This window comes from Pristis pectinata, chromosome 3 (genome assembly GCF_009764475.1).
Source record: "Pristis pectinata isolate sPriPec2 chromosome 3, sPriPec2.1.pri, whole genome shotgun sequence".
Taxonomy (NCBI): domain Eukaryota; kingdom Metazoa; phylum Chordata; class Chondrichthyes; order Rhinopristiformes; family Pristidae; genus Pristis; species Pristis pectinata.
Window position 1 is genome coordinate 107,325,483 of NC_067407.1, and position 27,801 is coordinate 107,353,283.

The 27,801-nt window shown below is 46.7% G+C and overlaps 2 protein-coding genes across 4 annotated transcripts in view; one reads left to right on the top strand and one right to left on the bottom strand.

Annotated features, from left to right (window-relative positions):
- Positions 1 to 2,513: 2,513 nt before the first annotated feature.
- Positions 2,514 to 16,922, bottom strand: nsl1 (NSL1 component of MIS12 kinetochore complex). 2 transcript variants are annotated; one of them, XM_052012620.1, is made up of 7 exons: positions 16,683 to 16,922; positions 10,652 to 10,736; positions 9,672 to 9,802; positions 9,439 to 9,519; positions 6,180 to 6,237; positions 5,462 to 5,529; positions 2,514 to 4,091 (listed from the first exon to the last, which is right to left on the bottom strand). In XM_052012620.1, exons 1-7 carry the CDS (start codon positions 16,803 to 16,805, stop codon positions 3,810 to 3,812), a joined length of 828 nt encoding a protein of 275 aa, XP_051868580.1. In that variant the 5' UTR covers positions 16,806 to 16,922; the 3' UTR covers positions 2,514 to 3,809. The 2 variants fall into 2 exon arrangements, with proteins under 2 accessions (XP_051868580.1, XP_051868581.1); XM_052012621.1 differs by lacking the exon at positions 9,439 to 9,519 and having other exon boundaries at positions 2,517 to 4,091.
- A 12-nt stretch (positions 16,923 to 16,934) lies between these two features.
- Positions 16,935 to 27,801, top strand: part of tatdn3 (TatD DNase domain containing 3) — a 31,230-nt gene continuing 20,363 nt past the window's right edge. For both annotated transcript variants that reach the window (XM_052012623.1, XM_052012624.1), the window contains exons 1-3: positions 16,935 to 17,206; positions 23,291 to 23,323; positions 24,098 to 24,171. In XM_052012623.1, the coding sequence (XP_051868583.1) occupies positions 17,153 to 17,206; positions 23,291 to 23,323; positions 24,098 to 24,171 (161 nt within the window). In that variant the 5' untranslated portion in view covers positions 16,935 to 17,152. The remainder of the gene's footprint in view (positions 17,207 to 23,290; positions 23,324 to 24,097; positions 24,172 to 27,801) is intronic.

Here is a 27,801-nt window from a genome sequence, read left to right on the forward strand (position 1 = left end):
CATTACACAGTGCATTGAGGTAGTACAAGGTACAACAGTAACAGAGTGCAGAAAAAAGTGTACACTGCTACAGAGAAAGTGCAGTGCAGGTAGACAATAAGGTGCAAAGTCATAACAAGGTAGATTCTGAGGTCAAGAGTCCATCTTATCATACCAGGCAACCTTTCAATAGTCTTATTACAGCGGGAAAGAAGCTTTCCTTGATCCTGGTGGTATGTGCTTTCAGGCTTTTATATCTTTTGCATGATGGGAGAGGGGAGAAGAGAAATTATTCTAGCTGCTTTATCAGGCAGCGAGAAGTGTAGACAGAGTCCATGGAGAGGAGGCTGGTCTCCATGATGTGCTGGGCTGTGTCCACAACTCTCTGCAGTTTCTTGTGGTCACAGGCAGAGCAGTTGCCATACCAAGCCGTGATTCATCAAGATAGGATACTTTCTATGGTGCATCCAATACAATTGGTGAGGGTTGACAAGGACGTGCCAACTTTCTTTAGCCTCCTGAGAAAGTAGAGGTGCTAGTGAGCTTTCTTGTATCTATGTGGTTGGACCAGGACAGGCTATTGGTGATGTTCACTCCTAGGACCTTGAAGCTCTCAATCCTCTCAACCTCAGCACCATTGATGTAGACAGGAACATGTGCAGCGTCTCCCCCCCCCCCCCTTCCTGAAGTCAATGACCAGCTCTGCTTCCTGTACTCTGACACATCATTATTTGAGATACAGCCCACTACAGTAGTATCATCTGCAAACTTGTAGATGAAGTTAGAGCAGAATCTGGCCACACAGTCATGAGTGTATAAAGAGCAGAGTAGAGGGCTGAGGACACAGCCAGTGTTGAGAATAATCGTGGTGGAGGCGCTGCTGCCTATTCTTACTGATTGCAGTCTGTTGGTCAGGAAGTCAAATTTAGTTGCAAAGGGAGGTGTTGAGTCCCAGGTTTTGGAATTTGGTGATGAATTTGCTTAGAATTATAGTATTAAAGGCGGAGCTGTAGTCAAAAAACAATAGTCTAACGTAGGTGTCTTTACTGTCCAAATACTCCAGAGATGAGTGTGGGGCCGGGGGATGGGATCCGCCATAGACCTATTTCAGCGGTAGGTGAATTGCAGTGGATCGAGGTTGTCTGGGAGGTTGGAGTTAATGTGTGCCGCGACCAGCCTCTTGAAGCACTTCATGATGGTGCATGTCAGAGCCACTGTTACGATTGTCATTAAGGCATGTTACCTCATTTTTCTTAGGTACCAGGATGATATTGATCTTCTTAAAGCAGGTGGGAACCTCAGATTGAAGCTGGAAGAAGTTAAAATTGTTTTATAAAAGAGAGATTAGAATATGTTTAAGTAGACACATTAATTAAACTTATTAAGGTCAGGACTAGGGATCACAATCCTGAAATTCTGTAAAGATAGAAGTAGATTAAATACTAAGATTTTCTTTTCTCCCTGGTCCCTGAGTCTTTCAATGAACATAAATCTTTTCAAGTGAGTACCAAAACTACTACCAGCTGCAGAAGAGATCACCTTGTACAAGACAGAGCTATCATTAGGGCCAGACCAGCCTTTTGGTCTGGTTTCAGTTTCCCGGTGGGATCAGAGATGAATTTTCCTGTATTATGTTTCCTCTAATCAGCTTGGTTTTTGTATTCAATTTGACCTCTCCCAGGAGATTACATTGGTCCTAGGGAGGGTGTGTAGTGTACGTATGGTGATGCACAAGACTTCACAACTGTAAAGTCTAGTCTGGATAAACTTAAGTCTCAACAACTCAGATTTTGGAAGCCCCACCCTCCATAGCTAAGGGTTCTGCTTTAACCATGTACAACCAACCAGGATACTGTCACCTCTTCTCAAGAAAAAGCTTTTTGTCCCTTCCATACCATTGCCTGCATCACTGGAATTACCCTTAGTAAAAGGAATGGGGACAACTACAATGACAAATCTGTCGAATAGAGCAGAATGGAACCCTGTGTAAGGAGTTAACAATTGGTTTCAATTACATATGGCACAAAAGGCAGAGTTTGAACTGTTTGAGAGTGGAACTCACTAGTGCAACATCCTCATGAAATTGTGAAGAACATTCAGAATCCATTTTTAAGTTTCTGATGAGAATATTCAGCATTTAACAATTATGTACGTCAGAAGAATCAAACCATGGATCATGGCATGTCAGTACTTACCTATTGAGTATATCCTGCATGGATGCTTTCTTCATTTTTTTTAGTCTAACCCTTCTTCTAGCCTGTTCCCAACACTGTGCACAGTCCACTAATTTAGAGCTTGAGAACATGAAAGATGCACCTGGATTATTACATACAAGTTTGTTATACTAACCTAAAAAATGATATACTACCATAGAGGGATTGCAGCAAAGATTTACAAAACTGTTTTCTGGGATGGTGAGTTTGAGTAGATTATGCTTTTATTCTTTTGCATTTAGAAGTATGAGAGATGTCATTGAAATTTACAAAATTCCTACAGCTGGATGTAGGGAAGCTGTTTTCATTGGCTGAGGAATCTACAGCCAGGCATCACAGTTTCAGCATGGAAGATCACCCATTGTATATTTGAAGTCAGGATGGCATGTGACAAGGAGGGGAGAATGCAGCATGTGCTTTACCCATGCGATTGGTGCCTCAGTCCACTTAGCTAGAAATTGAGTTTGAAGCTTTGGTAAGTAGGTGCAATGCATCTTGTATATAGCACACACAATAAACAGAGTAGGAGAGTTAAGGTGATAACTATGTGCATTTACTTATTTAGCATAAATGCAGATATCAGTGCTATGCACTAATTATCAGATTACAGAAGTGCAAAATTATACTTTAAAAAGTCAATTAAACACCTGCAATTAACCTGAGCAATTTCTAACCATTTATGATTACTTGGATTCCCAAAAGGAAATAGTTGTAACACTGGTCTTGAATGGCACAGATCAGGTCAAAATTAATCAACTGTTTCAAGTTCCATAATACTCAGTATTAGTACAGGAAGGATAAAATACAATATAATATTTTCAATGGACAGTACAAAGTTCCTATTATAAAGCATTGTTCCCAATGTCAGAGAAAATCATAACTTAACTGAATCTATTTACAGTTTTTAAAAATCTATTTAAAATTATAAAACTGATGTAGACATGCTAAAGGGAATGTACAATTATGGATTTTTACAATATTAAACAAAAATGTATAAAGGTGTGCCACATCTTTATTAAATCCATAACTGACTTAACAGTTTAATTTGCCTAGATTCTTATCATATTTATATGCTTGCTTAATATTTCAGTTTCTGAATATAAATTTGTTCAAAGTAACAATATCATATTTGAATAATGTTGGAGCAACTTGGGTAATGATTCAAAGAGTTTTTCTTCTCCCCAGCTTCACTAAAACAAAAATTAAACCATTTTTCACATTTTCAAAAGGATGTTGCAATCTTACAAAAGAAAATCGATCACTCTAGAGAATTTTGAAATGCAGAAAAACAAAGAGCAATTTAATATATAAATCAAGGTCCAAGTCTAGCATCTTCTGCAGAAATGGGGCAAGATGACAAATGTGTGTTATGTTAATACTTCACCTGCTTAATATTCTATTTACTTTTATTCCCTCTCTTATGGACCCCCAGTGTTCTGTTCCATCATGTAGTTAATATGATGAGGCTCAATCTTTTACATCTGCTGATATTACCATAATCTTTTGCACACTTGGGTATTAATTGCTTAACATTCAATTTGTCTAACATTCACAGAAAACATAACTATATTTTATACAGGAATATACAAATTGTTGGAACTAAACATTTATAAGGGTTTATTGACCAAGATGCAGTCTTCGCTTCGGATATTTGTGATTAACAGAAGAATTTATTTTTCTTTTCCGTGAACTACGATTCCTCAGCGATTTCTTTTTATCTGTTTCTATGGGAGTGACATCCGTGTTTCCAATTGGAAAAGCTTGCCCTTTGTCATTTTGGAATTCCATCTCTGTATGATTTGAGAAGACAGTCTTATTTGTCTGCGATTGTTTCACGACAGGAGCAAGACTCAGAGTTTGCAAAAGTCCTTGTGCTTTCTCCATAAAGACTGGCAAATCCTTGGGGGAAACAAAAAATATGGTTATTGGTGCTATTACACCACATTTATTTTGTTCAAGCCAAGGAAAATACACAAAAGCCAAGTGATTTTTTTTCCACATTTTCTCTCCCAGGCAAATCCTATCCAGTCGATTAAGTCAAGAAGTTATACAGCCTCAGTAACCAAAGTACTTCAAGTTCATCTAAAAGGGTTACCTCTAACAAGTGTAAAATTTGAGGGATGTTATGACAAGGATGGTAATTCAAAAAAAAATCTTACAGCATTTTGTGCTCATACCAGCTTCTTCAAAAGAGCTCTTTGAAGCTGTAATTAGGGCCAGGAGACCTGTACACATCTCTACAGGACTGATGATATAGCAACAGACCAGTGCCCACCAGCACTGTACCCATGTAATAGTGACAGATGTGTGCCCACCAGTGTGGTACACTAGCATCCACAGTTGAATACATACTCACACCCAGACTTGGGACCCAGAAATTCATATCAGGCAATGATATGGTCCCAGGTCCACTTTAGGTAAAAAAGTTACTGTCAGTTTCACAAGGTTACAACAGCAAATAGTGGTTTCACCAACAATTTCTCCATCATTTGATCCAATGTTTTACTATCTAATTCCAGCCACTGGGTGGAGCTCTGTATAGGTTGCAGTGTTCTTCTTGATCTCTTAATATTACCATCTAGTGGCTACAATTGGAAAAACATCTGTGTATATGCCTGTCCTCCAGTCCAAATGCAGATTTTTGACCCAAAACATCAACAATTCCTTTCTCTCTTCCCCCCCCAGAGGCTGCTCAAGGGCAGGGCAGAGAATGTTGTCTACACAGACATCCTCCAGCATATTTGTTGCTCCAAATTCCAGCCTCTGCAGTCTCTGGTGTCTCCTCTGCGCAAATTTAACTACTGGCTAATAATGATGTGCTTGAAAGGATTGATTCTAAATCTAAATAAATTGTGGATCCTGGCTCAGACAACCAATCAAGTTTTTTTTGTCTGGTACCTCCATTTGATGGACAGATGTATGCATTATAATAATCATTGAAAAATCATATGAACACTTAAATGATTCCAAACATCCATCTTGTTTTAGAGAAATTTTCCACAGACTAATGACTATGCTTTTTACACTGCACCATTTCAATTAGCCAAGAGTATTATTTGGGAGGTGGAACTGGAAAGCCACTCAGAGAGAACTGAAGACCTCATACACCAAACTAGGGCAGGACTGAGAGGTACTCCTAAATACCTACCAAAAGCTCTTGTTGAAATCTTACAGTTCAAGAAAACTGAAGCCTCTGAAATTTGTGTTACACTGCTGATCGAGTTTCCTTCAGATAATACTGAAAATATAGAGTAATGTGGAATTCTTACCTTCATTGCGTCACTCATATCTTGAGAAATGTTTGATGTAGTTTTCATTATTTCAGTCTCCTTGGATACTAATGAAAAATGTACTGATTAAAATTGGCCCATGCATGAGTACCAAAAAGAGTTGGCAACTACAGTGGTTGGAACATCATGTTGCAACTGTACAAGTCGCTGGTGAGACCACACTTGGAGTATAGTGTGCAGTTCTGGTTGCCCAACTATAGGAAGGAAGGATGTTCTTAAGCTGGAAAGGGTGCAGAAAATATTCACAAGGATATTACAGGGATATGAGGGCTTGAGTTATAAGAGGCTGGATAGACTGGGACTTTCTTTTCCCCCCCTGCAGCATAGGAGGCCAAGGGATGACCTTATAGTTATACAGAATCATGAGGCATGTAGATCAGGTGGATGGTCAGTCTTTTTCCCCAGGGTAGGGGAGTCTCAAACTAGAGTACATAAATTTAAGAAGAGAAAGATTTAAAGGGGACTTGAGGGACAACTCCCTCCCTCCACACACACACCCCCCACACAAAGGGTTGTGGGTGTGTGGAGATGCTAGAGGAAGTAGTAAAGGCAGGTACAATTACAACATTTAAATGATGCAGCTGTTGATGTAGACTTGTTTTACAACACTCCTGTAAACTACCTTCTGTTGTTTTATCATGTTAAATGTATTACATCAACTTCAGGTCCACAGCAAAAATTTGTGCTAGGTGATTACCTTGTTCTGGATGGACCTCCATTTTCATTTGCATATTTACTGCTGGCTGATAAAGCTTCTGCAAGAGTGAAATCTGTATTAAATTTACAGCAGTAATAAACCAAATACAAACTAAATCAATTAGAACACTTAAAAAGTAGTGTTATTTCAATAATTAAGCGATCTAAGATGCAGACTGCATCACAAATACTAACAGGAATCAATTTCACCACCCCTGACAATGAATACCTAGAGTCATACAGCAATACAGCACAGATAAAGGCCCTTCAGCTCAACCTCAACCACTTCCTCTGGCAGCTCATTCCATATACTCACCATCCTCTAGGTGAAAGAGTTGCCCTTCAGGTCCCTTTCAAATCTTTACCTTCTCACCCCAAATCTATGCCCCCTTGTTTTGGACTCCCCTACCCTGGGGAAAAGACAATTACCATCCACCTTATCTATGCCTCTCATAATTTTAAACATTTCTATCTATAAGGTTGCCTCTCATTCTCCTACGTTCAAGGAATAAAGACCTAGCCTGGACAATCTCTCCCTATAACTCAAGCTCTCTAGCCCTGGCAACATCCTCGTACATCTTTTCTGCACTCTTTCCAGTTTAACCACATCTTTCCTATAACAGAGTGACCAAAACTGTAAACAGTACTGAAAGTGCAGCCTCACCAATGACTTATACAACTACAACATAATATTCCCAACTCCTATACTCAGAGCCTGACCGATGAAGGCCGGAGTGCTAAACACTTTTTCACCACACTTTCTACCTGTGATGCCACTTTCAACAAACTATGCACTTGTACTCCAGGGTTTCCCTGTTCCATTATACTCCATAGTACCCTACCATTCATAGTACAAGTCCAAAACTGGTTTGACTTTCCAAAATGCATCACTTTGCACTCATCTGTATTGAAATCCATTTGCCACCCCTTGGCCCACTTCCCTAACTGATCAAGATCCCCCTGTAATCTATGATAACCTTCTTCACTATCAACAACACCTCCTAATTTTGTGTCATCCACAAATTTACTGATCAAGCATTGTCCATTTGCATCCAAATCATTTATATAAATAATGAATAACAAGAGTCCCAACACGGACCCCTGCGGCACATCACTAGTCACCAACCTCCATTCCGAGAAACAACCTTCAACCACCACCCTCTGCTTCCTACCTCCTAGCCAATTTCCACATCAACTATGATACTGATTGAAGTGCAGAGTGCATAGCAACTCTTGCTGCATGTCAATGCCTCCACATATCAGCAGGGAGCACAATTTCATAACTTTTGAACATCACTTAAAACTAGCTTGTACTGCAAAGCAGAAGTGCACTGTGGCTGGACCAGGTGATGCAAAATAGTAAAGAACATCTGAACAAGTGAAAGCTTGGGCAGTAAGATTTTCACTGGGGGTCTTCTGGGAAGGACATGGGATGCTTTGTATTGCTGTGAAGGTCAACTACTCAAGCCTTATGGATATAAAGCCTGGGGAGCAGAAAATTAGTGACTGCATCTCTCTGGCAGGCAAACCTGGGTTCCATCTTGACTTCTGGCATTGTCTGTGCGGAGTTTTCATGTTCTCCTTGTGATTTCCTCGGCTTCCTCCAGGTGTGTGTGTTTCGTCACACATCCCAAAGATGTGCAGGTTGGTAGGTTAATTGGCCATTATTAGAGTGTAGGTGACGGGTAAATTGATGGGAATGTGGGGTGAATTTTAAAAAAATTTGAGTAGGATTAGTATAAATGGGGCTTGGTGGTCAGCATGGCATTGGTGGGCTGAAAAGTCTGTGTGCTGTACGCGTCTAAATGATATATTCAAGCCAATGTGTACTGGCACTGGAAGTTGCAAATGGCATCTTGGGGATGGATGGGATGTCAATGAGGTTAGATGCTTTTTCCAGATAATATTGAAATTCTTCATTATTGTTGAAGTTGCACCTATCTAAGCAAGTCAAGCAAATTCAAGTGCATTCTTAACTTATAGATAATGGAACACTCTGGGAATCAAGTGATCAACATTTTACAAGATACCCACCTTTGACCAACTTTTGAAGCCAAAGTGTGTGTGGTTAATCTAGTTTGAATTAAATCTGTGTAGAAAGGGTGGCAGTGATGCTGCAGGCAGTGCAGCTGTCCCAAAGCTCCAGTGACTTAAGGTAAATCCTGATCATAAATGCAGTATTGATGGAATTTGCCTGTTCTCCCTATTGACTGTGTGGGTTACCCCCAGGTGTTCTGCTTTCTTCCCACACCCTAAAAACATGCTGGTTGTTAGATTAATTGGATACTGTGAATTATTCCTAGCATAGGTAGCTCGTGGGAGAATCAGGAGGGTGTCAATAAGCATGTGCGAGAGAATAGGTTTTAGGGAAATAAATGGTGGAATGGAATCTGAAACTTAGCATCGATCAATGAACCAAAAGGCCTCCATTTTATAGGAAATAAAAAAAATTAATTGAGCAGTACAGAGAATATAAATTAAGTTGAGGGAAATGGTACTCAATTTGAAAAGGAGTAAAGAACGAGATTGTGTTTCTTTTCCAAAGTCCCAATTTGCAGGATTTCTTTTAATTGCTGTTCCTTTAAAAAGCTTATTTGGATGTTTATGTCAAGAAGTGGGAGATTTTACCCTCTTTCTTCCGTTGTAACACAAGATAAACTGAAAGAGTAGGCCCTGTGATCTCTTAGCTCAGCACGACTTTCCTATACTTACCTCATTGTTTGATTCCAGTCATATCCAAAAACCTATATGTCTCTACCTATGATTTATTCAATGACTGAACCTGCAACAGCTATCTTTGGCAGAGATTTTACAAAGTTATTACCACTTGGGTAAGACATTTCTATTCTTCACAGTAAACCAGTTACTTTGAATTTGTGACAATGGATTTGAGATACCCAAGCCAAGGAAAACACCAGCACTGCGCCTGGTTATCGAGGCCCTTAAGGAATTTAATGCTTCAATGAGACCACCTATCAAACTTCTAAAATCTTGAGAATGCAGGCCCAGTCTACTTGCTCTCTGATTATAGACAAGGCTGCCAACCCAGGAATTAATGCAAATTCCCTTTCATATATCATGAAGTCTGTACTATATAAAAGTAGTTTATGCAATATATTAACAGCAAGACTTTATGAAATGAATTGAACATAAAACAGTACAGCACAGGAACCAGCCCTTACGCCCAAGATGACTGTGCTGACTATGCTCATTTTAACTAATCCCATCTGCCTGCACGTGGTTTGTATCCTTTCACGTACCAGTCTAGAGGCCTCTGAAATCTTACTATCATATCTGCTTCCACCATCTTCCCTGGAAAAACGTTCCAGACACCTACCACTCTGTGTAAAAAGAAAACAAAACTTGCCTCGTAAATCTCCTTTAAACTTTCTCCATCTCACCTTAAAACTATGCCCTCTAGTATTTGAGATTTCTGCCCTGGAAAAAGAGACCCTAGAACACAAAAGATAAAGAAACTGAGAATAAAACATACCAGCAATTCCCTTTCTGCTTTCATGGTTTTAGCAAGATGTCCAATGATCTTTCTGGGAAACTGTTTACGTTTTGAGGTTGTCTCCTTAATGCATTCATCTAAATCGTCATCCAAATTCTTTATGCCATTTCCTGAAAATAAAATTATATCAGAATATTTAGTAAAAATTGACTTTCTTTGCCAGATAATAACATCAACAAGAATTTTTGCAATTAATGGCACAGCCTACTGAAATCAGTTTCTTTAGAGAAATGAACAGAAAAACACATTAAAACATCCTGTTGTCTAGCACAGCATTTTAACAATGTTAAGTTCAGAGAGATTTAAATTGCAAAGTAATTTCTTGTGCATTCAGAAGCAGAATTTAATCAAAGTGCAATGTCTGCTACAAGTATGAACAAAGAAAAAGATAATTAATGGAAGCTATTAGGTTCCACCATAATTCAACATTTTGATTTGAAATTCAAACCATTTAAATAAACTTGAAACCAGGTCAATTGTTAAACGTGCATTGTAACTTGAGATGCCTGTATGAAAAATAAGGACAATCGATGAAAATTAAGTGGGGGGGGGAGGAGAGACACCAAAGAGGGAGGGAGGGGGGAGTGGTTTACAGAAGTTGGAGAAATCGATGTTCATGCTGTCAGGATAGAGACTACCATGGTGTTATATGAGGTGCTGTTGGCTTCAACTTGGCAGTAGAAGCGGCTGTGGACAGACACATTGGTGTGGGAATGGAAAATGGAATTAAAATGGCTAGCCACTGGGGAATTTTGACTGTTATGCCAGATGGAGCAAAAGTTTAAGAATGGTTATATAAAAGTGCAGCACTTCCTAGATTTAAGCAAAATGAAAGAGGAGCTGGACAACTGCCACCAGAATTCAAAGGTAAGATCTCCTGTTAAGTTCAACATCTATCTTATCACTTCCGTTTCCACCATATATTCTGATAATGAACTGGAGTTTATATCGCTCCATACCATATCTGAGATCCTCTTCCTCTGAAACTTCTTGCCATAACATTCCATTGATAAGGATATTCTCCTGAACAGCTGTTTCAAATATCTACAAAATTTATGGCATATATTCAAAAATAAAAAAATAACCAGATTAATACAATTTAGAAAACAAAAAAATTCTAATTAGGTGATTTGTTGAGATACACCCACATCCTCCATTTCACCCTATTCTAACCCCCACCACTCTCCCCCCGACCCATCCAAAGCCCCTTCCTCATCCCCCACCAGCTCTTCCCAATTACCCCGGCCCCAACCCCCACTCCCCTACCCACCACCTGAACACCACCAACCCCCAACCTCTGCTCCAAACCGCACCCTCACTCTCCTACCCCAATCCCCCTCTCCCCACTCCTTCTGCTCCCCACACCCCCATTCCCCTCCCCACCGATCTCCACTCCCCTACACACAACATGAACACCACCGACCCCCAACTCCTGCTCCAAACCACACCCTCACTCTCCTACCCCCAACCCCACTCCTTCTGCTCCCCACACCCCCATCCCCCTCCCCACAGACCCCAACCCTTCCCCTGCTGCCCCAGATCCCCACCCCCAACCCTCCCAGCTCCCCCAACCCACTGACCCTCCCCGCTCCCCGACCCTCGCAAATTCCCTCATCCCCTGACCCTCCCTGGTCCCCCGCTTGCCACACCCTCCCCCGCTCGCTCCCCCCACGCACCCCCTCTGATCCCCTTGCTCCCCCCACGCCCCCTCCCTCACACTTACTCCGACCACACCCCCCACCCCCTCACTCCGCCCTCGTACATCTCCCTCCCCGCTCTCCCCCACACACCCTCCCTCCACGCCCCCTCCCCCCCTCCCATGCCCATTCGCCCCCCCCTCCCCTCACACTCCCGCCCATTCGCCCCCCTCCCCTCACACATTCCCTTCCTCTCCCACACCCCCTCCCCTCACACACTTCCTCCCTCTCCCACACCCCCTCCCCTCACACTCCCTCCCTCCCTCTCCCACCCCTCACACACTCCCTCCCCCCTCAGCTCCCCTCCTCACTCGCCCCTCTCCTCCCTCCTCACTCCCTCCTCTTCCCCCCCTCCCCTCTCCCGCCCTCACCCGCTCTCCCCCTCCCCCGCTCTCCCCTCCTCTTCCCCACTCTTCTCCTCCCCCTCCCCTCCTCTTCCCCCTCTCCCCCCTCTCCCCCTCCTCTTCCCCTCTCCCCCTCCTCTTCCCTTCCACCCCCCCTCCTCTTCCCTTCCACCCCCCCTCCTCTTCCCTTCCACCCCCCTCCTCTTCCCTTCCACCCCCCTCCTCTTCCCTTCCCCCCCTCCCCCTCTTCCCCCCCTCCTCTTCCCTTCCCCCCTCCCCCCTCCTCTTCCCTTCCCCCCTCCCCCCTCCTCTTCCCCCCCTCCTCTTCCCCCCTCCCCCCTCCCCTTCCCCCCTCCCCTTCCCCCTCCCTCTTCCCCCCTCCTCTCCCCGTCTCTTCCCCCTCCCTCTTCCCCCCTCCTCTCCCCGTCTCTTCCCCCCTCCCTCCCTCTTCCCCCCTCCTCTCCCCGTCTCTTCCCCCCTCCCTCCCTCTTCCCCCCTCCCTCCCTCTTCCCCCCTCCTCTCCCCGTCTCTTCCCCCCTCCCTCCCTCTTCCCCCCTCCTCTCCCCGTCTCTTCCCCCCTCCCTCCCTCTTCCCCCCTCCTCTCCCCGTCTCTTCCCCCCTCCCTCCCTCTTCCCCCCTCCTCTTCCCCCTCCCTCCCTCTTCCCCCCTCCTCTCCCCGTCTCTTCCCCCCTCCCTCCCTCCCCCTCCTCTCCCCGTCTCTTCCCCCTCCCTCCCTCTTCCCCCCTCCTCTCCCCGTCTCTTCCCCCCTCCCTCCCTCTTCCCCCCTCCTCTCCCCGTCTCTTCCCCCCTCCCTCCCTCTTCCCCCCTCCTCTCCCCGTCTCTTCCCCCCGTCTCTTCCCCCCTCCTCTTCCCGCCTCTTCCCGTCTCTTCCCCCCTCCTCTCCATCTTCCCCCCTCCTCTCCCTCTTCCCCCCTCCTCTCCCCGTCTCTTCCCCCCTCCCTCCCTCTTCCCCCTCACTCCCTCTTCCCCCCTCCCCCCGTCTCTTCCCCCCTCCTCTTCCCGTCTCTTCCCCCCTCCTCCCCCCGTCTCTTCCCCCCTCCCTCTTCCCCCTTCGCCCCTCCCCCCGTCTCTTCCCCCCTCCCTCCCTCTTCCCCCTTCCCCCCTCCCCCCGTCTCTTCCCCCCTCCCCTCTTCCCCCTTCCCCCCGTCTCTTCCCCCCTCCCTCCCTCTTCCCCCTTCCCCCCTCCCCCCGTCTCTTCCCCCCTCCCTCCCTCTTCCCCCTTCCCCCTCCCTCTTCCCCCGTCTCTTCCCCCCTCCCTCCCTCTTCCCCCTTCCCCCTCCCTCTTCCCCCTTCCCCCCTCCCTCCCTCTACCCCCTTCCCCCTCCCCCCGTCTCCTCCCCCCCCCCCCTCTTCCCCCCTTCCCCCGTCTCCTCCCCCCCCTCCCTCTTCCCCCTTCCCCCCCGTCTCTTCCCCCCTCCTCTTCCCGTCTCTTCCCCCCTCCTCCCCCCGTCTCTTCCCCCCTCCCTCCCTCTTCCCCCCTCCTCTCCCCGTCTCTTCCCCCCTCCCTCCCTCTTCCCCCCTCCTCTCCCCGTCTCTTCCCCCCTCCCTCCCTCTTCCCCCCTCCTCTCCCCGTCTCTTCCCCCTCCCTCCCTCTTCCCCCTCCTCTCCCCGTCTCTTCCCCCCTCCTCTCCCCGTCTCTTCCCCCCTCCCTCCCTCTTCCCCCCTCCTCTCCCCGTCTCTTCCCCCTCCCTCCCTCTTCCCCCCTCCTCTCCCCGTCTCTTCCCCTCCCTCCCCTTCCCCTCCCTCCCTCTTCCCCCTCCTCTCCCCGTCTCTTCCCCCTCCCTCCCTCTTCGCCCCCTCCCTCCCTCTTCCCTCCCCCTTCCCTCTCCCCGTCTCTTCCCCCCTCCCTCCCTCTTCCCCCTCCTCTCCCCGTCTCTTCCCCCCCTCCCTCCCTCTTCCCCCCTCCTCTCCCCGTCTCTTCCCCCCTCCCTCCCTCTTCCCCCCTCCTCTCCCCGTCTCTTCCCCCCTCCCTCCCTCTTCCCCCCTCCTCTCCCCGTCTCTTCCCCCCTCCCTCCCTCTTCCCCCCTCCTCTCCCCGTCTCTTCCCCCCTCCCTCCCTCTTCCCCCCCTCCTCCCTCTTCCCCCCTCCCTCCCTCTTCCCCCCTCCTCTCCCCGTCTCTTCCCCCCTCCCTCCCTCTTCCCCCCTCCTCTCCCCGTCTCTTCCCCCCTCCCTCCCTCTTCCCCCTCCTCTCCCCGTCTCTTCCCCCTCCCTCCCTCTTCCCCCCTCCCCCCGTCTCTTCCCCCCTCCCTCCTCCCCCCTCCTCTCCCCGTCTCTTCCCCCCTCCCTCCCTCTTCCCCCCTCCTCTCCCCGTCTCTTCCCCCCTCCCTCCCTCTTCCCCCCTCCTCTCCCCGTCTCTTCCCCCCTTCCTCCCTCTTCCCCCCTCCTCTCCCCGTCTCTTCCCCCTCCCTCCCTCTTCCCCCCTCCCTCCCTCTTCCCCCTCCTCTCCCCGTCTCTTCCCCCTCCCCCCGTCTCTTCCCCCCTCCTCTTCCCCCCTCCTCTTCCCGTCTCTTCCCCCCTCCCTCCCTCTTACCCCTTACCCCCTCCCCCCGTCTCTTCCCCCCTCCCCCCGTCTCTTCCCCCCCTCCCTCCTCCCCCCTTCCCCCCGTCTCTTCCCCCCTCCCCCCGTCTCTTCCCCCCTCCCCCCGTCTCTTCCCCCCTCCCCCCGTCTCTTCCCCCCTCCCTCCCTCTTCCCCCTTCCCCCCTCCCCCCGTCTCTTCCCCCCTCCCTCCTCCCCCTTCCCCCCGTCTCTTCCCCCCTCCCCCCTCCCTCCCTCTTCCCCCCTCCCCCCGTCTCTTCCCCCCTCCCTCCCTCTTCCCCCCTCCCTCCTCCCCCGTCTCTTCCCCCCTCCCTCCCTCTTCCCCCCTCCCCCCGTCTCTTCCCCCCTCCTCTTCCCGTCTCTTCCCCCCTCCCTCCCTCTTCCCCCCTCCTCTCCCCGTCTCTTCCCACCTCCCTCCCTCTTCCCCCCTCCCTCCCTCTTCCCCCTCCTCTCCCCGTCTCTTCCCCCTCCCTCCCTCTTCCCCCCTCCCCCCGTCTCTTCCCCCCTCCTCTTCCCGTCTCTTCCCCCCCTCCTCTTCCCGTCTCTTCCCCCCTCCCTCCCTCTTCCCCCTTCCCCCTCCCCCGTCTCTTCCCCCTCCCCCGTCTCTTCCCCCCTCCCCCGTCTCTTCCCCCTCCCCCCGTCTCTTCCCCCCTCCCTCCCTCTTCCCCCCTCCCCCCGTCTCTTCCCCCCTCCCTCCCTCTTCGCCCTTGCCCCTCCCTCTTCCCCCTGCCGCACTCCCGCCGTCTCTTCCCCCCTCCCTCCTCCCCCTTCCCCCCGTCTCTTCCCCCCTCCCCCCTCCCTCCCTCTTCCCCCCTCCCCCCTCCCCCGTCTCTTCCCCCCTCCCTCCCTCTTCCCCCCTCCCTCCTCCCCCGTCTCTTCCCCCCTCCCTCCCTCTTCCCCCCTCCCCCCGTCTCTTCCCCCCTCCCCCCGTCTCTTCCCCCTCCCCCGTCTCTTCCCCCCTCCCACCCTCTTCCCCCCTCCCTCCCTCTTCCCCCCTCCCCCCGTCTCTTCCCCCCTCCCTCCCCCCCTCCCTCCCTCTTCCCCCCTCCCCCCGTCTCTTCCCCCTCCCTCCCTCTTCCCCTCCCCCCGTCTCTTCCCCCCTCCCTCCCTCTTCCCCCCTCCCCCCGTCTCTTCCCCCCTCCCTCCCTCTTCCCCTCCCCCGTCTCTTCCCCCCTCCCTCCCTCTTCCCCCTCCCCCCGTCTCTTCCCCCCTCCCTCCCTCTTCCCCCTCCCCCCGTCTCTTCCCCCCTCCCTCCCTCTTCCCCCATCCCCCCGTCTCTTCCCCCCTCCCTCCCTCTTCCCCCTCCCCCGTCTCTTCCCCCCTCCCTCCCTCTTCCCCCCACCCCCTCCCTCCCCCCCTCCCTCTTCCCCCCTCCCCCGTCTCTTCCCCCCTCCCCCGTCTCTTCCCCCCTCCCCCCGTCTCTTCCCCCCTCCTCCCTTCCCCTCCGTCTCTTCCCCCTCCCCCCGTCTCTTCCCCCCTCCCTCCCTGTCTCTTCCCCCCTCCCCCCGTCTCTTCCCCCCTCCCTCCCTGTCTCTTCCCCCCTCCCCCCGTCTCTTCCCCCCTCCCCCCGTCTCTTCCCCCCTCCCCCCGTCTCTCCCCCCTCCCTCCCCGTCTCTTCCCCCCCCCCCCCGTCTCTTCCCCCCTCCCCCCGTCTCTTCCCCCCTCCCCCCGTCTCTTCCCCCCTCCCTCCCTCTTCCCCCCTCCCCCGTCTCTTCCCCCCTCCCTCCCTCTTCCCCCCTCCCCCGTCTCTTCCCCCCTCCCTCCCTCTTCCCCCCTCCCCCCCGTCTCTTCCCCCCTCCCTCCCTCTCCCCCCTCCCCCCGTCTCTTCCCCCCTCCCTCCCTCTTCCCCCCTCCCCCCGTCTCTTCCCCCCTCCCTCCCTCTTCCCCCCTCCCCCCGTCTCTTCCCCCCTCCCTCCCTCTTCCCCCCTCCCCCCGTCTCTTCCCCCCTCCCTCCCTCTTCCCCCCTCCCCCCGTCTCTTCCCCCCTCCCCCCGTCTCTTCCCCCCTCCCCCCGTCTCTTCCCCCCTCCCCCCGTCTCTTCCCCCCTCCCTGCCTCTTCCCCCCTCCCCCCGTCTCTTCCCCCCTCCCCCCGCCTCTTCCCCCTCCCTCCCTCTTCCCCCCTCCCTGTCTCTTCCCCCCTCCCTGCCTCTTCCCCCCTCCCTGCCTCTTCCCCCCTCCCTGCCTCTTCCCCCTCCCCCCGTCTCTTCCCCCCTCCCTCTTCCCCCTCCCCCCCGTCTCTTCCCCCCTCCCCCCGTCTCTTCCCCCCTCCCTCTTCCCCCCTCCCCCCGTCTCTTCCCCCCTCCCTCCCTCCCTCTTCCCCCCTCCCCCCGTCTCTTCCCCCCGTCTCTTCCCCCCTCCCCCCTTCCCCTCCCTCCCCCCGTTCACTCATTCACCCGCCGAGCCTCCTGCTGCCGCTCTCCCTGCAGCCGGTCGCGCAGCGGCTCCGACAAGCGCTCGAGCGCCGCCAGCACCGCTCGCCGCGAGCAGCAGCGCACGCGCACGCCCGGCCACGCCATCCACCCGCCGCCCGGTCCGTTAGTTCGGTTCAACTTTCAAACCGCCCGGGCGCCAGCAGACTTTGCCGCCACTTTTCCGACCCGCTAAAATACCCGCCGGGTGCAACCCTCGACAGTTCCGGCGAGAAAGTTCTGGTTCCGGTAGAGCTGCGGTCAACCACGTCGCGGCAGGAATGTACGTCCCCAATAAATCAATTATTAGAGCTCCATCTGGTATTGTTCGTGCAGAATAGATTCAATTTGCTAATTTGCAGAAGACTTCAAAAATAGGCAAATCCGAAAGTGAAACGCTGCAGCTTGCTAATGTCAGAGGGTGGTGAGGTGCACCCTGTCGTGGTCCGGGCAGCATGAGCGGATTCATCGATTGCCACTGTCACTTGGCGGCGCCGGATTTCCAAACAGTAAGAACACGGACTCCGGGCCCTTGTATTCGCACCAGAACCCACTGCCCTCTTAAAATGTCAATTATTATAGTGTAATATTTCAGGTCTCCGCTTCCTGGCGCCTGGTCGGAGGGTGCATTCCTGGTCCTTGCTGCTTCGAGCGTAGCAACACTCTTTCAGACAGGGGAAAAGCAACCGGGGTGATCCTGATCCTGGGTCTGATTTTTTTTAATGATGAAATGAAATTAAACATTTAGGCCTGAAAGTCCAAGATTATGCCCTAATTCTGAAGCATTTGTTACAGATTGCTTTCAGGCCCTTTACACTTCAGCACAACATGGTGGGCCGAAGGGCCTGTATTGTTCCGTATTGTTCTATGGTAAATAATAATTAGTCACTAATTACTAGTTACTGCCTACAATCCAGAGGTCTTTGGTGAAAAGTGCATGGAGGTGTTTGTAGAATCAAGCTTCAGTGTGAGTACTTGAACAATAGAAAGCACATTAAAGCTTAATGACTATACATGCACAGTATGAGGAGTGTCTGGAGCAAAAAACAAACTGCTGGAGGAACTCAGCAGGTCGAGCAGCATCTGTGGGGTGGGAGGAATTGTCAACATTTTGGGTCGAGACCCTGCATCAGGACTGAAACTGTCTATTCGGATAGGTTGTTCATAAAACGGTAGACATTTTTCTCAGTTTCATCCTATTTGATTTGAACACAGAAGATGCCTTTATTTCTAAAATATATTTTTAAATAATGATAAATGCCTGCTTTTAAGCTGCTGTCCTGTACCATGTGGATAAAGGAGTTGTTGGGAGGGGCTGATGCAGTGCAGTATGTGACCCAAAGAGATGAAAGATAAGTGATTGACTCATTTTGTTGTGTTTCCAGTCTGATGCTGTGCTAAGAAAACCATGTTGTCCCTGGACTGTTCAATGATGTTTCTGGAACAACGTAGTTTAAGTTCCCTGGCAGTCGTACAAAAGCAAATACATTATCTTATGAATAACTGATTTGGAAAGGGCATAAAGTTAACCCATGCTTAATGTCATTCGCAAATTTATCAATCATGCCAACTACATGACTTTCTGCAGAGAGCTTTTCACTCGTGCTCTTATTTACAAACGCTAACGACACTAGAGGGCAGTATTGGCACATATTCCTGTGGAGGAGGATCAGCAAGTACCGGAAGACTGGAGAGTGGCAAATGTTGTGCCCTTTTTTTTAAAAAGGGCTTCAAGGATAAGCCAGTGAGCCTAACATCATTGGTGTGAACATTACTGGAGGGGTGCCTGAAGGACAGGATCTACCACCATTTGGAAAGATGAACAATTAGGAACAGTCATCTTGGCTTTTTGCATGGGAAATCATATCTCAAAAATTTGAACGAGTTTTCCTGAAGAGGTGGTGAAGAGGCTTGACAAGGGCAGGGCAGAGGTTGCTATCTACATGGACTTTAGCAAGGCCTTTGACAAGGTCCTGAATGTTAGGCTAGTCTGGAAGATTAGATCACATGGGATCCAGGGTGAGCTAGCCAATTGGAATAAAAATTGACTTAGTGGAAGGAGTCAGAGGGTGGTAGTGGAAGGTTTTTCAGAGTGCAGGCCTGCAACCAGTGATGGACCGCAGGGATCAGTGCTGGTCCACTGTGGTTTGTTATCTATATTAACAATTTGGATGAGAATGTAGTTGGCATGATTGATAAATTTGCGAATGACATCAAAATTGGTGGTATAGTGGACAGTGAAGAGGGTTATCAAAGATTACAATGGGATATATATCAACTGGGGAATTGGGCCAAAGAATGGCAGAAGGAATTTAACTTGGACAAGTGCGAGGTGTTGCACTTTGATAAGTTAAACCAGGGTAGCACTTGCACAGTAAAGATCAGGGCCATGGAGAGTGTAGTAGAACAGAGAGACCTAGGGATACAGATACGTAGTTCTCAAAGTGTCAACGCAGGTAGACTGGGTGGTGAAAAAGGCATTTGGCATGCTTGCTTCATCGATCAGAACACTGAGTACAAGAGTTGGGACATCGTGTTACAGCTATACAAGACATTGGTGAGAGTATTGTGTGCATTTCTGGTTGCCTAGCTATAGGAAGGATGTCATTAAGCTGGAAATGGTGCAGAAAAGATTCACAAGGATGTTACCAGGACTGGAGAGGCTAGTTGGGTTGGTTTTTTTTACCCTGGAACATAGGAGGCTGACGGGTGACCTTAGAGAGGTGTATAAAATCATAGTGTAGATAAGGTGGATGCTCATAGAACAGTGCAGCACAGGAACAGGCCCTTCAGCCCACAATGTTGTGCCAAACCAATTACATTCATAATAAGATGCCCAAGTAAACTAATCCCTTCTGCCTACACAATGTCCATATCCTACCATTTCCCTCACATTCATGTGCCTATCTAAAAGCTTCTTGAACACCCCTATTGTATTTGCCTTCACCACCACCCCAAGCAGCACGTTCCAGGCACCCGCCACTCTGTGTTTTAAAAAAAACTTGCCCCGCACATCTGGGTTGGGCCGAAGGGCCTGTTTCCGTGCTGTATGATTCTATGAATGATAAAGGGCTGTGAGTTTTATATCATTCATATTATCCATTCATCACAGCATTTAATTGCAAAAGCAAACTGCTTCGATCAATCCACCTAGCAACCGATACTCTGAGTAAAGAAACATTTGTTAATACGTTAACACAATGTACTTCCTGTTGCTTCTTACTTTACAACCTTGCATACCTTAAAGTATTGTTTCTAGTTTGTTTTATTCATTATGTTTTACCTATTTTAGGTCATTCCAGCATGTATTCTAGATCTTTGCATTGGCAATAGGTATTAAATGTCGTTTTTCTCTGCCCTGAATAGGTGGTGCTCCAAGCACCTGGGGCATACTACTCACATGACCACTCTCAACGTAAACAGCTATTCATCCTTGTCTTTTGTATTGGTCTTAATACACATTGACCTTAGTTTTAATGGACTTGCTTACCTTTTTGCCATCAAGTTGAGAGATTAACTCCTCAAAGGTTTACAAAACTAGACAGGCAAAATTTATTTTCCACTCTGAAACCTTGTTAACGTACAAAAGAAAAATACCATGGTTGCTGGAATCTGAAATAAAAACAGAAAATGCACAAAATGTTATGGAATGCAGTCTGTCAGTAATTGCCAAGTATTATCACTTACCCCTTTAAATGTTGGAACAATGCTTGGCTGAATTTATGTAATTTTTAATATCCATGGGATGATTTTCATGTAAATTGGCACCTAACCTGGCACTTATTGCACAATCTGTATATATTAATATTTTGTGCAAAATGTTACATTAATAAATATATATTACAGCAATACATCTATTTTCAATATTTTGAAAACTTGGATATGGTAGAGTAATTTCATAGTGTTTCTTTTCTAAAGCTACAGCCTGAATTTCAGTGATAAAATGCAGTCATTGTAGTCAGTTTGGCTTATTTGCTGGCGTTCTCACTTCTGAATCGGGGGTTATGACCAAGCATCATGATATAACTGAGCACATGATCCAGGCAATTAAGTCCAGTATTTTGGGAGTAGTGTGAATTTTTTTTAAGATAATGCTTTAAATCAAGGGGCTTGAATAGTTGCACAGGGAAGAAGAACAGAACTCTCTTTTTGGTGTCAGCATTCTGCTTTCAATCAATACTTTACAATAAGTAAATTCATTGGCCAAGAAGCTCTGTTAATATAATGTTTAAATGTGCAAAGTGATTGAATATTATAACAAAATGCAATCAGCAGAAATATCAGATACCTTGTGTGCCAGCAATATGATGTCAGATTTCTGAATCAGGTCTTCTGTATGTTTGATGTGTATTTGTATGGAGATTGCTGGCATACACAGTGATGTCAAATGGTGTAAAATAAAAATGGGTTCAGCCTCCTTGGCATTAAAAATACAACCCTCTGCTGCCTGGGAGTCTGATGTGTATAACGTGTCCTCCATCGCTAATGATTGCACACTATGATGCTGGAGGAACTCAGCAGGCCAGGCAGCATCTGTGGAGAAAAGCAGACAGTCAACGTTTCGGGTCAGGACCCTTCTTCAGGACTTAAAGTGGGAGAATTCAATGTTCATGCCGAATTCAATGTTTAAATAATCCCCACACCCCTTCCCCACCCTCCCCCCAACCATGCTTCTTTTCTTCCCTTTCCTAGCCTATCTCCTTTTTCTACCCTTTTTTTGTTTCCTTTCTCTCCTTGCCTTTGACCCATCCCCTTGTGGATCTGCTCTCCCCACCTCCACTACACCTGCCTATGACTATCTCTTACCTGCATCTACCTATCACCACCTTGTGCCCACCCCGCCTCCCCTCTTTTGTACACCTATCACTGCTCTGCTTTTCCCTCCTATATATTGGCTTCTCCTCTTCCTGGCTTCAGTCCTGAAGAAGGGTTCTGACCCAAAGTATTGACTGCCTGCTTTTCTCCATGGATGCTGCCTGGCCTGCTGAGTTCCTCCAGCATCATAGTGTTTTTCATCTAGATTCCAGTGTCTGCAGTCCTTTGTTTCTGTAACATCATTGCCCTCCTCTCCTTCACCACTCCCCTGCCCAACTGCCAGCTAATATCTTCAAGTCTTCTGGATTGTCTTCCAAACTCCCTCATCATCTCCCCCACTGAAACAACCCCATGCCCCCTGTCATCTACCTGAACAATTTCTCTCCCAACTTGATCATCTCACTGAGTGGTCCTCTACACCCTATTCATTTCGCAGCACACGTTTCCCTTATTCATCACCCTGACTAACCATCACCCTGAGCCCCTCTGTAACTTACACTCCCATCACCAGGGCATCTCCATGTTTCTCCTCCCAATCATCTTTCCAACACTACAATCGTCTCCTTGACTACATCAACACTCCTCCCTGATCAGCATCCCAAATGAACCACCTCCACAATTGTTTCTCCCAATACTTTTCTCCTCTCTCAGCTGTCTCCCTCCTACCATGATTATATCTCTGCCCCTTCTACTTCAGATCAGGCTCCCAATATAATTTCTCTATACACCCTATGCAAATGTAGATCATGGAGCAAATAGGTTTGTGTGTGTTTAAGCAGGTATAACCAATTCCTTTGTGTATGTGCCTTGGTCTTCATGAATGATAGAAAGCAGCCAAGGAATCTCACAAAACTAGGTCTCATGCATTGCAAATCTGAGGCTTATTTTTACATTTTTAACAAGGTCTAGGCTATTTTTTACCTCTTTGTGGTCCTTGCTATATAGAAATTGACTGCAATTTGCCTACAAAACAACAGAAAAGGTAATTAATTGGCAGTGAAGTGCTTTGTAACATTTTGAGCATGTCAAAAACTCTAAACAAGTGTAAGATCTTTAGTGTATAACAAGTATGTTAAGTATAAGATTTTCAGGCTATTGTGGGATTGGTTTGTAAATAACAAGTTAAAAGTTACTTGAATAGAAATGAATTTAATTGTTGTGGAAATGACTGCAAATAATACAGTGCAATTCCACATTAAACAATTCGATTTGGATAATCCACGATCTGACCATTCGGAAATCTCAGTAGTTTGGCATCTGGGTCACCAGGTGATGTTTGCACTTTCTGCTCACCTGTTATTGTGTATCATGTTTTAGAAAAGTGAATTAGAAGTGTATTGGAGTATTAATAAAATAACATCTGATACCCTGGGAAAAACTGATGGTTTGGCACCACAAAAGTCCCAAGTCTGTCAGATTAATGGAGTTTTACTGCTTTGGTTTCAAGAAGTATTGACTGTAGTTTTGCCAACATTACTACTGCAAAATCTGGCCAAAGATGTCTTTGTGTGAACCCTTTGAAACATCAAGTGTGAGACTTGTGAAGGGCTACATGCAAGACAGGACTTGTTAATTCTAAAGCTGTGTTAATTTGTCTGAAAAGATATTACACATCCATAATTGCATTCGTCAGAAGTAAAATATATTTGGTAGTTAACAAATGAAGACTACTGTCATTAATAGCTAACATTATTTTATGTTTGATCAGCTACCTTTAACTAACTTTAGTTATTATTGTGTTGTTGATGCCATTACTGATCTTGTTCCTTTTGTTTTAGGATATTGATGCAGTGATAGAGCAATCTAAGAAGGTAAGTGCTAATGTATTTCAATTAATCAATCCTTTGATTAAATAAAATACAAAATAACTATGTGTGTAGATAACAAAGACGTCTACACACATCATTTACACACAAGCTTTCAGGAACCAGTAACCCTGAATTGCCATTGCCGTTATTAGAGTTACTGATTCTTGTCAGAAAATGTTCTCTCTCTTTCTGGGATCTTAACTTCTTTGGGAAATAAGCTGGAATCCAATTACATGCATGCAACTTTGAAAAATCTTGGCCTATGATAGGTTAATTAGCTGCTGTAAATTATCGCTGGTACAAGTTGGAAGTAGGGGAATTGGGGTGGAAGGAAAGAGAATGGGTTGTAGGGAAATAAAGGGATTGATGGGATTGCTGTAGCAACTGACATCATCTTATGGGCCAAATAGCCGCCTTCTGTGTCGTGGCAAAATATGATTTTGATTTAACACAAAAAATTCTTCTAAGGGAAAATTTTTACTGCCTTGGGTACAATACCTTAAATATGAATAGTTCGATGGGACTGCAACCACTGTCTTTGCCCGAGCACAATTTGCCCCTGCTTCACAGACAGCCTGTGGTACAATAACAAAACACAGTAGATTGTCACTCTAGCTGATCTGGAGAAAGTGAATCAAGTTTGATTATTATGTGAGCTGGTATGTTACCAATCCTGTTGAATGTGTGGTCTTTAATTGGAACTGGCCTATATTAGACTGCATTACAACAGCTGTTGATGATGTGATTTGTCACTGCAGCATCTTTTGTTTCTTACAGGCTGGAGTCCTAGCTCTTGTGGCAGTAGCAGAGCATGCTGGAGAATTTGAAAGACTAATAGAGCTTTCAGAGAAGTATGTGTGTCATACCTTTTACACAATTATTTGTAAAATCTCCAATCTTAGAATTGCTTTAATTCAGAGGGTAAAAGTATTCTGCAATTTGGTACTGAATAACAGAGATCCTGCATGTTTTGATCCTTGGTCCATGCTGAGATCACTTACGCCAACTCAGATTTAGCAGTGGTGCAACAGAAGAACATAAGAAACAGAAGCAGGAGTAGACTGTTTGGTGCCCTGAACTAACTCCATCATTCAATAGATCATGGCTGATCTTCATCTCAATGCCACTTTCTTGTTTGAAGTACCATATCTCTCAATTCCCTTAATATCTAAAAGCAAATCTGTTGATCCAAGTCTTGAATATACATAGCAACAGAGCCTCCACAGCCCTCATGGGAGAAAGGATTCTGGGGATTCACCGGCACTGGTTCAGAAGAGAATATGGGGGAAGCGACAGTTTGTAGAATGGGTTTGAAAAGGGGTGGTTCGGGACTGATAGCACGTTGGAAAAAAGGAAGGAAATGGATAGAAATGGTTAATTGTAGGGGAGTACTTATCTGGGGGCCTCCTAGTTCAGTATTGTGGGAGGAAAGCGTGTTGTCCAGGAGTGTCCAAAGAAGGGCACACCCTGTACAATGTGTTCAAGTTTTTCTCCTAAAGGAGAAATGCAAGGGAAGTGATGTTGTCTCACTTGTCCTGACTTGCAAGCTGCTTCAGAGTCAGAAGGTGACTGGTGCCTGAGTGCACAAGGTTGGATTTCCAGAGTAATATGAAGCACAATGATTTTCCAGGCACAGTTGTAGTACTCATTTTCCTAAGCATGAAATGTTTGAAAGGAATTGTGTAAAATGTTATTTGGAGATTGTTCTTAATCTATTGTAAAAATTTGAATAAATTGTACATCTTAAATATTAATAAAATTCTGCTTTTCAAACTGGTTTGTCAACACAGTCATTTAATAATGATAAATAATACAATAGTACTACAAGGCCAAAAATAACTTGCTTGATATAAGAAGAGTTGCATTATTTGATTTAATGATTCAATAGCAACATGACACCACCTTGAGCTCCATATGGTGAGCTCACTCTGTTTGGAACAGAGACAAATATTTAGGAGTATGCTAGCATAATATCATCAATATTTATCAAAAGGTATTTAAGCTATCAGTAAATTTCAAAATTAATAACTTTTTGCCAAATTGTTAGAATGTTTAGTGAATATTCTCACCTTACTTTTACATGCTATTCCTAAGGGTATTCCTCTTCCAGTGTTGGCAGCTCTTTGGATTCACTGACTGCACCACAGATATGGGCCATGAGTAACGGTGACTAAATCACTAAACTATAGGTTGGTACGTGGCCATATTAGATTTGTTCTTTATGTGGGCAAGAGTAGCTGGGGGATTTTCTGTATTGCCAGGTAGATGCCAGTGTTGTTGTTGTATTGGAGCTTGGCTAGAGGTGCAGCTAGTTCCAGAGCATTACAAATAGGTTGTTGTCTGATCTCATAGCCATTGTTGTATCCAGTGCTCTCTACTATTTCTTGATATCACAAGCTGAGTTGGCTGGTCTGGCCTCTTTGATGCAGGGAAGCAAAAGGAAATTCATCATCCACTTGGCTTTTCTGGATAAAGATTTTCATATTTGCTGTAGCCTTTCCTTTGGCATTCATGAACTGGGCTCCACTGTCATTGAGGATGGGGATGTTCTTGGAATCCATTTCTCTGATTAGCTGTTTAATTGTCCACCATCATTTAGAACTGCTGAGCTATGATCTAATCTGTAGGTAATGTGATCACATAGCTCTTTCTATTCCATGTTGCTTTTGCTTTTTAGCAATGCATGTAGTCCATTATTGCAACTTTATAATGGTGGCAACTCAATTTCAGAGATGCCTGGTTCTGCTGTTGGTCTGTCCCTCTGCAATCCCTGTTGAACCTTGCTTGACACCAGTGGTGGAGTGAGGAATATACTGGGCCAAAGTACTGGAATACAACACTTCTGCTGGCCTACAATATTTCATTGACATCCAGTTTCGAGCCGACAGAGCTTGTCTGCATCTATCATGTTTAGCACAATGGTAGTGTTACCCAATGTGTTGATAACTGCCCTCTGTGGCTGACATAGTCAAACAACACCAGACATAAATGCTAGTCAGAATTCCCTTCGTCTGTTTTACTCAGTATTCCGCCATATGATATATTTACTTGTAAATTCATTTAGTTGCACCATGCTCTTAAAAAAAATTGTTTTGGAATATTGACAGTCAAATTAATTAGATTCATAAAGTTAACCAATACACAAACAGGCCCTTTGGCCTAACTCATCCATTCCGACCAGGATGCCTATCTATGCAAATCCCATATCCCTCTAAACCTTTCCTATCCATAAACCTGTCTAAATGTCTTTTAAACATTGTAATTGTACCTGCCTCTAACACCACCTCTGGAAGCTTGCTCCATGCATCCACCACCCTCTGGGTGGAAAAACTTGCCTTTCAGATCTCTTTTAAATCTTTTCCCTCTCACTCTGTGCCCTATAGTTGCTACCCTGGGAAAAAGACTGACTATCTATCCTATCTATGTCCCTCATAATTTTATAAACTTCAGAACTGCTTGTCACCCTAGTAACCCTACCCTTGTAATTTTATAAACTTCTTTTAAGCTCACCCCTCAGCCTCCTTTGCTCCAGGGAAAACCGTCCCAGTCTATCCAATCTCTCCTTATAACTCAAGCCCTTCATTCTCAGCAACATTCCTTTGAATCATTTCTGCACCATCGCTAGCTTAAACATATCCTTCCCGTAGCATGGCAACCAGATCTGCACACAATTCAATACATGTGGCCTAACCAACAATTTGTACAATTGTATCATGGCATCCCAGCTCCTATACTCAATGTGTCCACCATGGAAGGCAAGCATACCATATGCCTTCTTGACCACGCTATCTACTCATGTTGCCACTTTTAGGGAAATATGTACCTGTATCCCAAATGTCTCGCTGTTCATTCCCTAGGGCCCTGCCATTCACTGTATACAGTATGTCCTGGCCTGGTTTAACTTCCCAAAATGTATCACTTCCCACTTGTCTAGGTTAAATTCCATCAGCCGTTCCTTTGCCCATTTTCCCAATTGATCTAGATCCTGTTGTGACCATGAAGAACCTTCTTCAATGTTCACTAAACCACCAATTTTGGTGTCATCTGCAAACTTACTAATCATGGCACCCACATTTTCTTCCACATCATTAATTTATATGATGAACAGTAAAGGACCCAGCACTGATCCCTGCAGCACCCCACTGGTTACAGATCTCCAATTTGAAAAGCAACCCTCCACTGTCACCCTCTGCCTCCTACCACCAAGCCATTTTTATATCCAGTTTGCTATCTCATGTATTCTAACCCTCTGTACTAGCCTACTATGTGGAACCTTGTCAAAGGTCTTGCTAAAGTCCATGTAGACAACGTCCACTGCCCTGCCCCCATCAATCCCCTTGATCACCTCCTCAAAAAAAATTCAGTCAAATTTGTGAGACATGATCTCCCACAAACAACACCATGCTGACTATCGCTAATCAATCTTTGCCTTTCCAAATGCCAAAAAATCTGTCCCTCAGAATCCTTTCCAGTAACTTTGT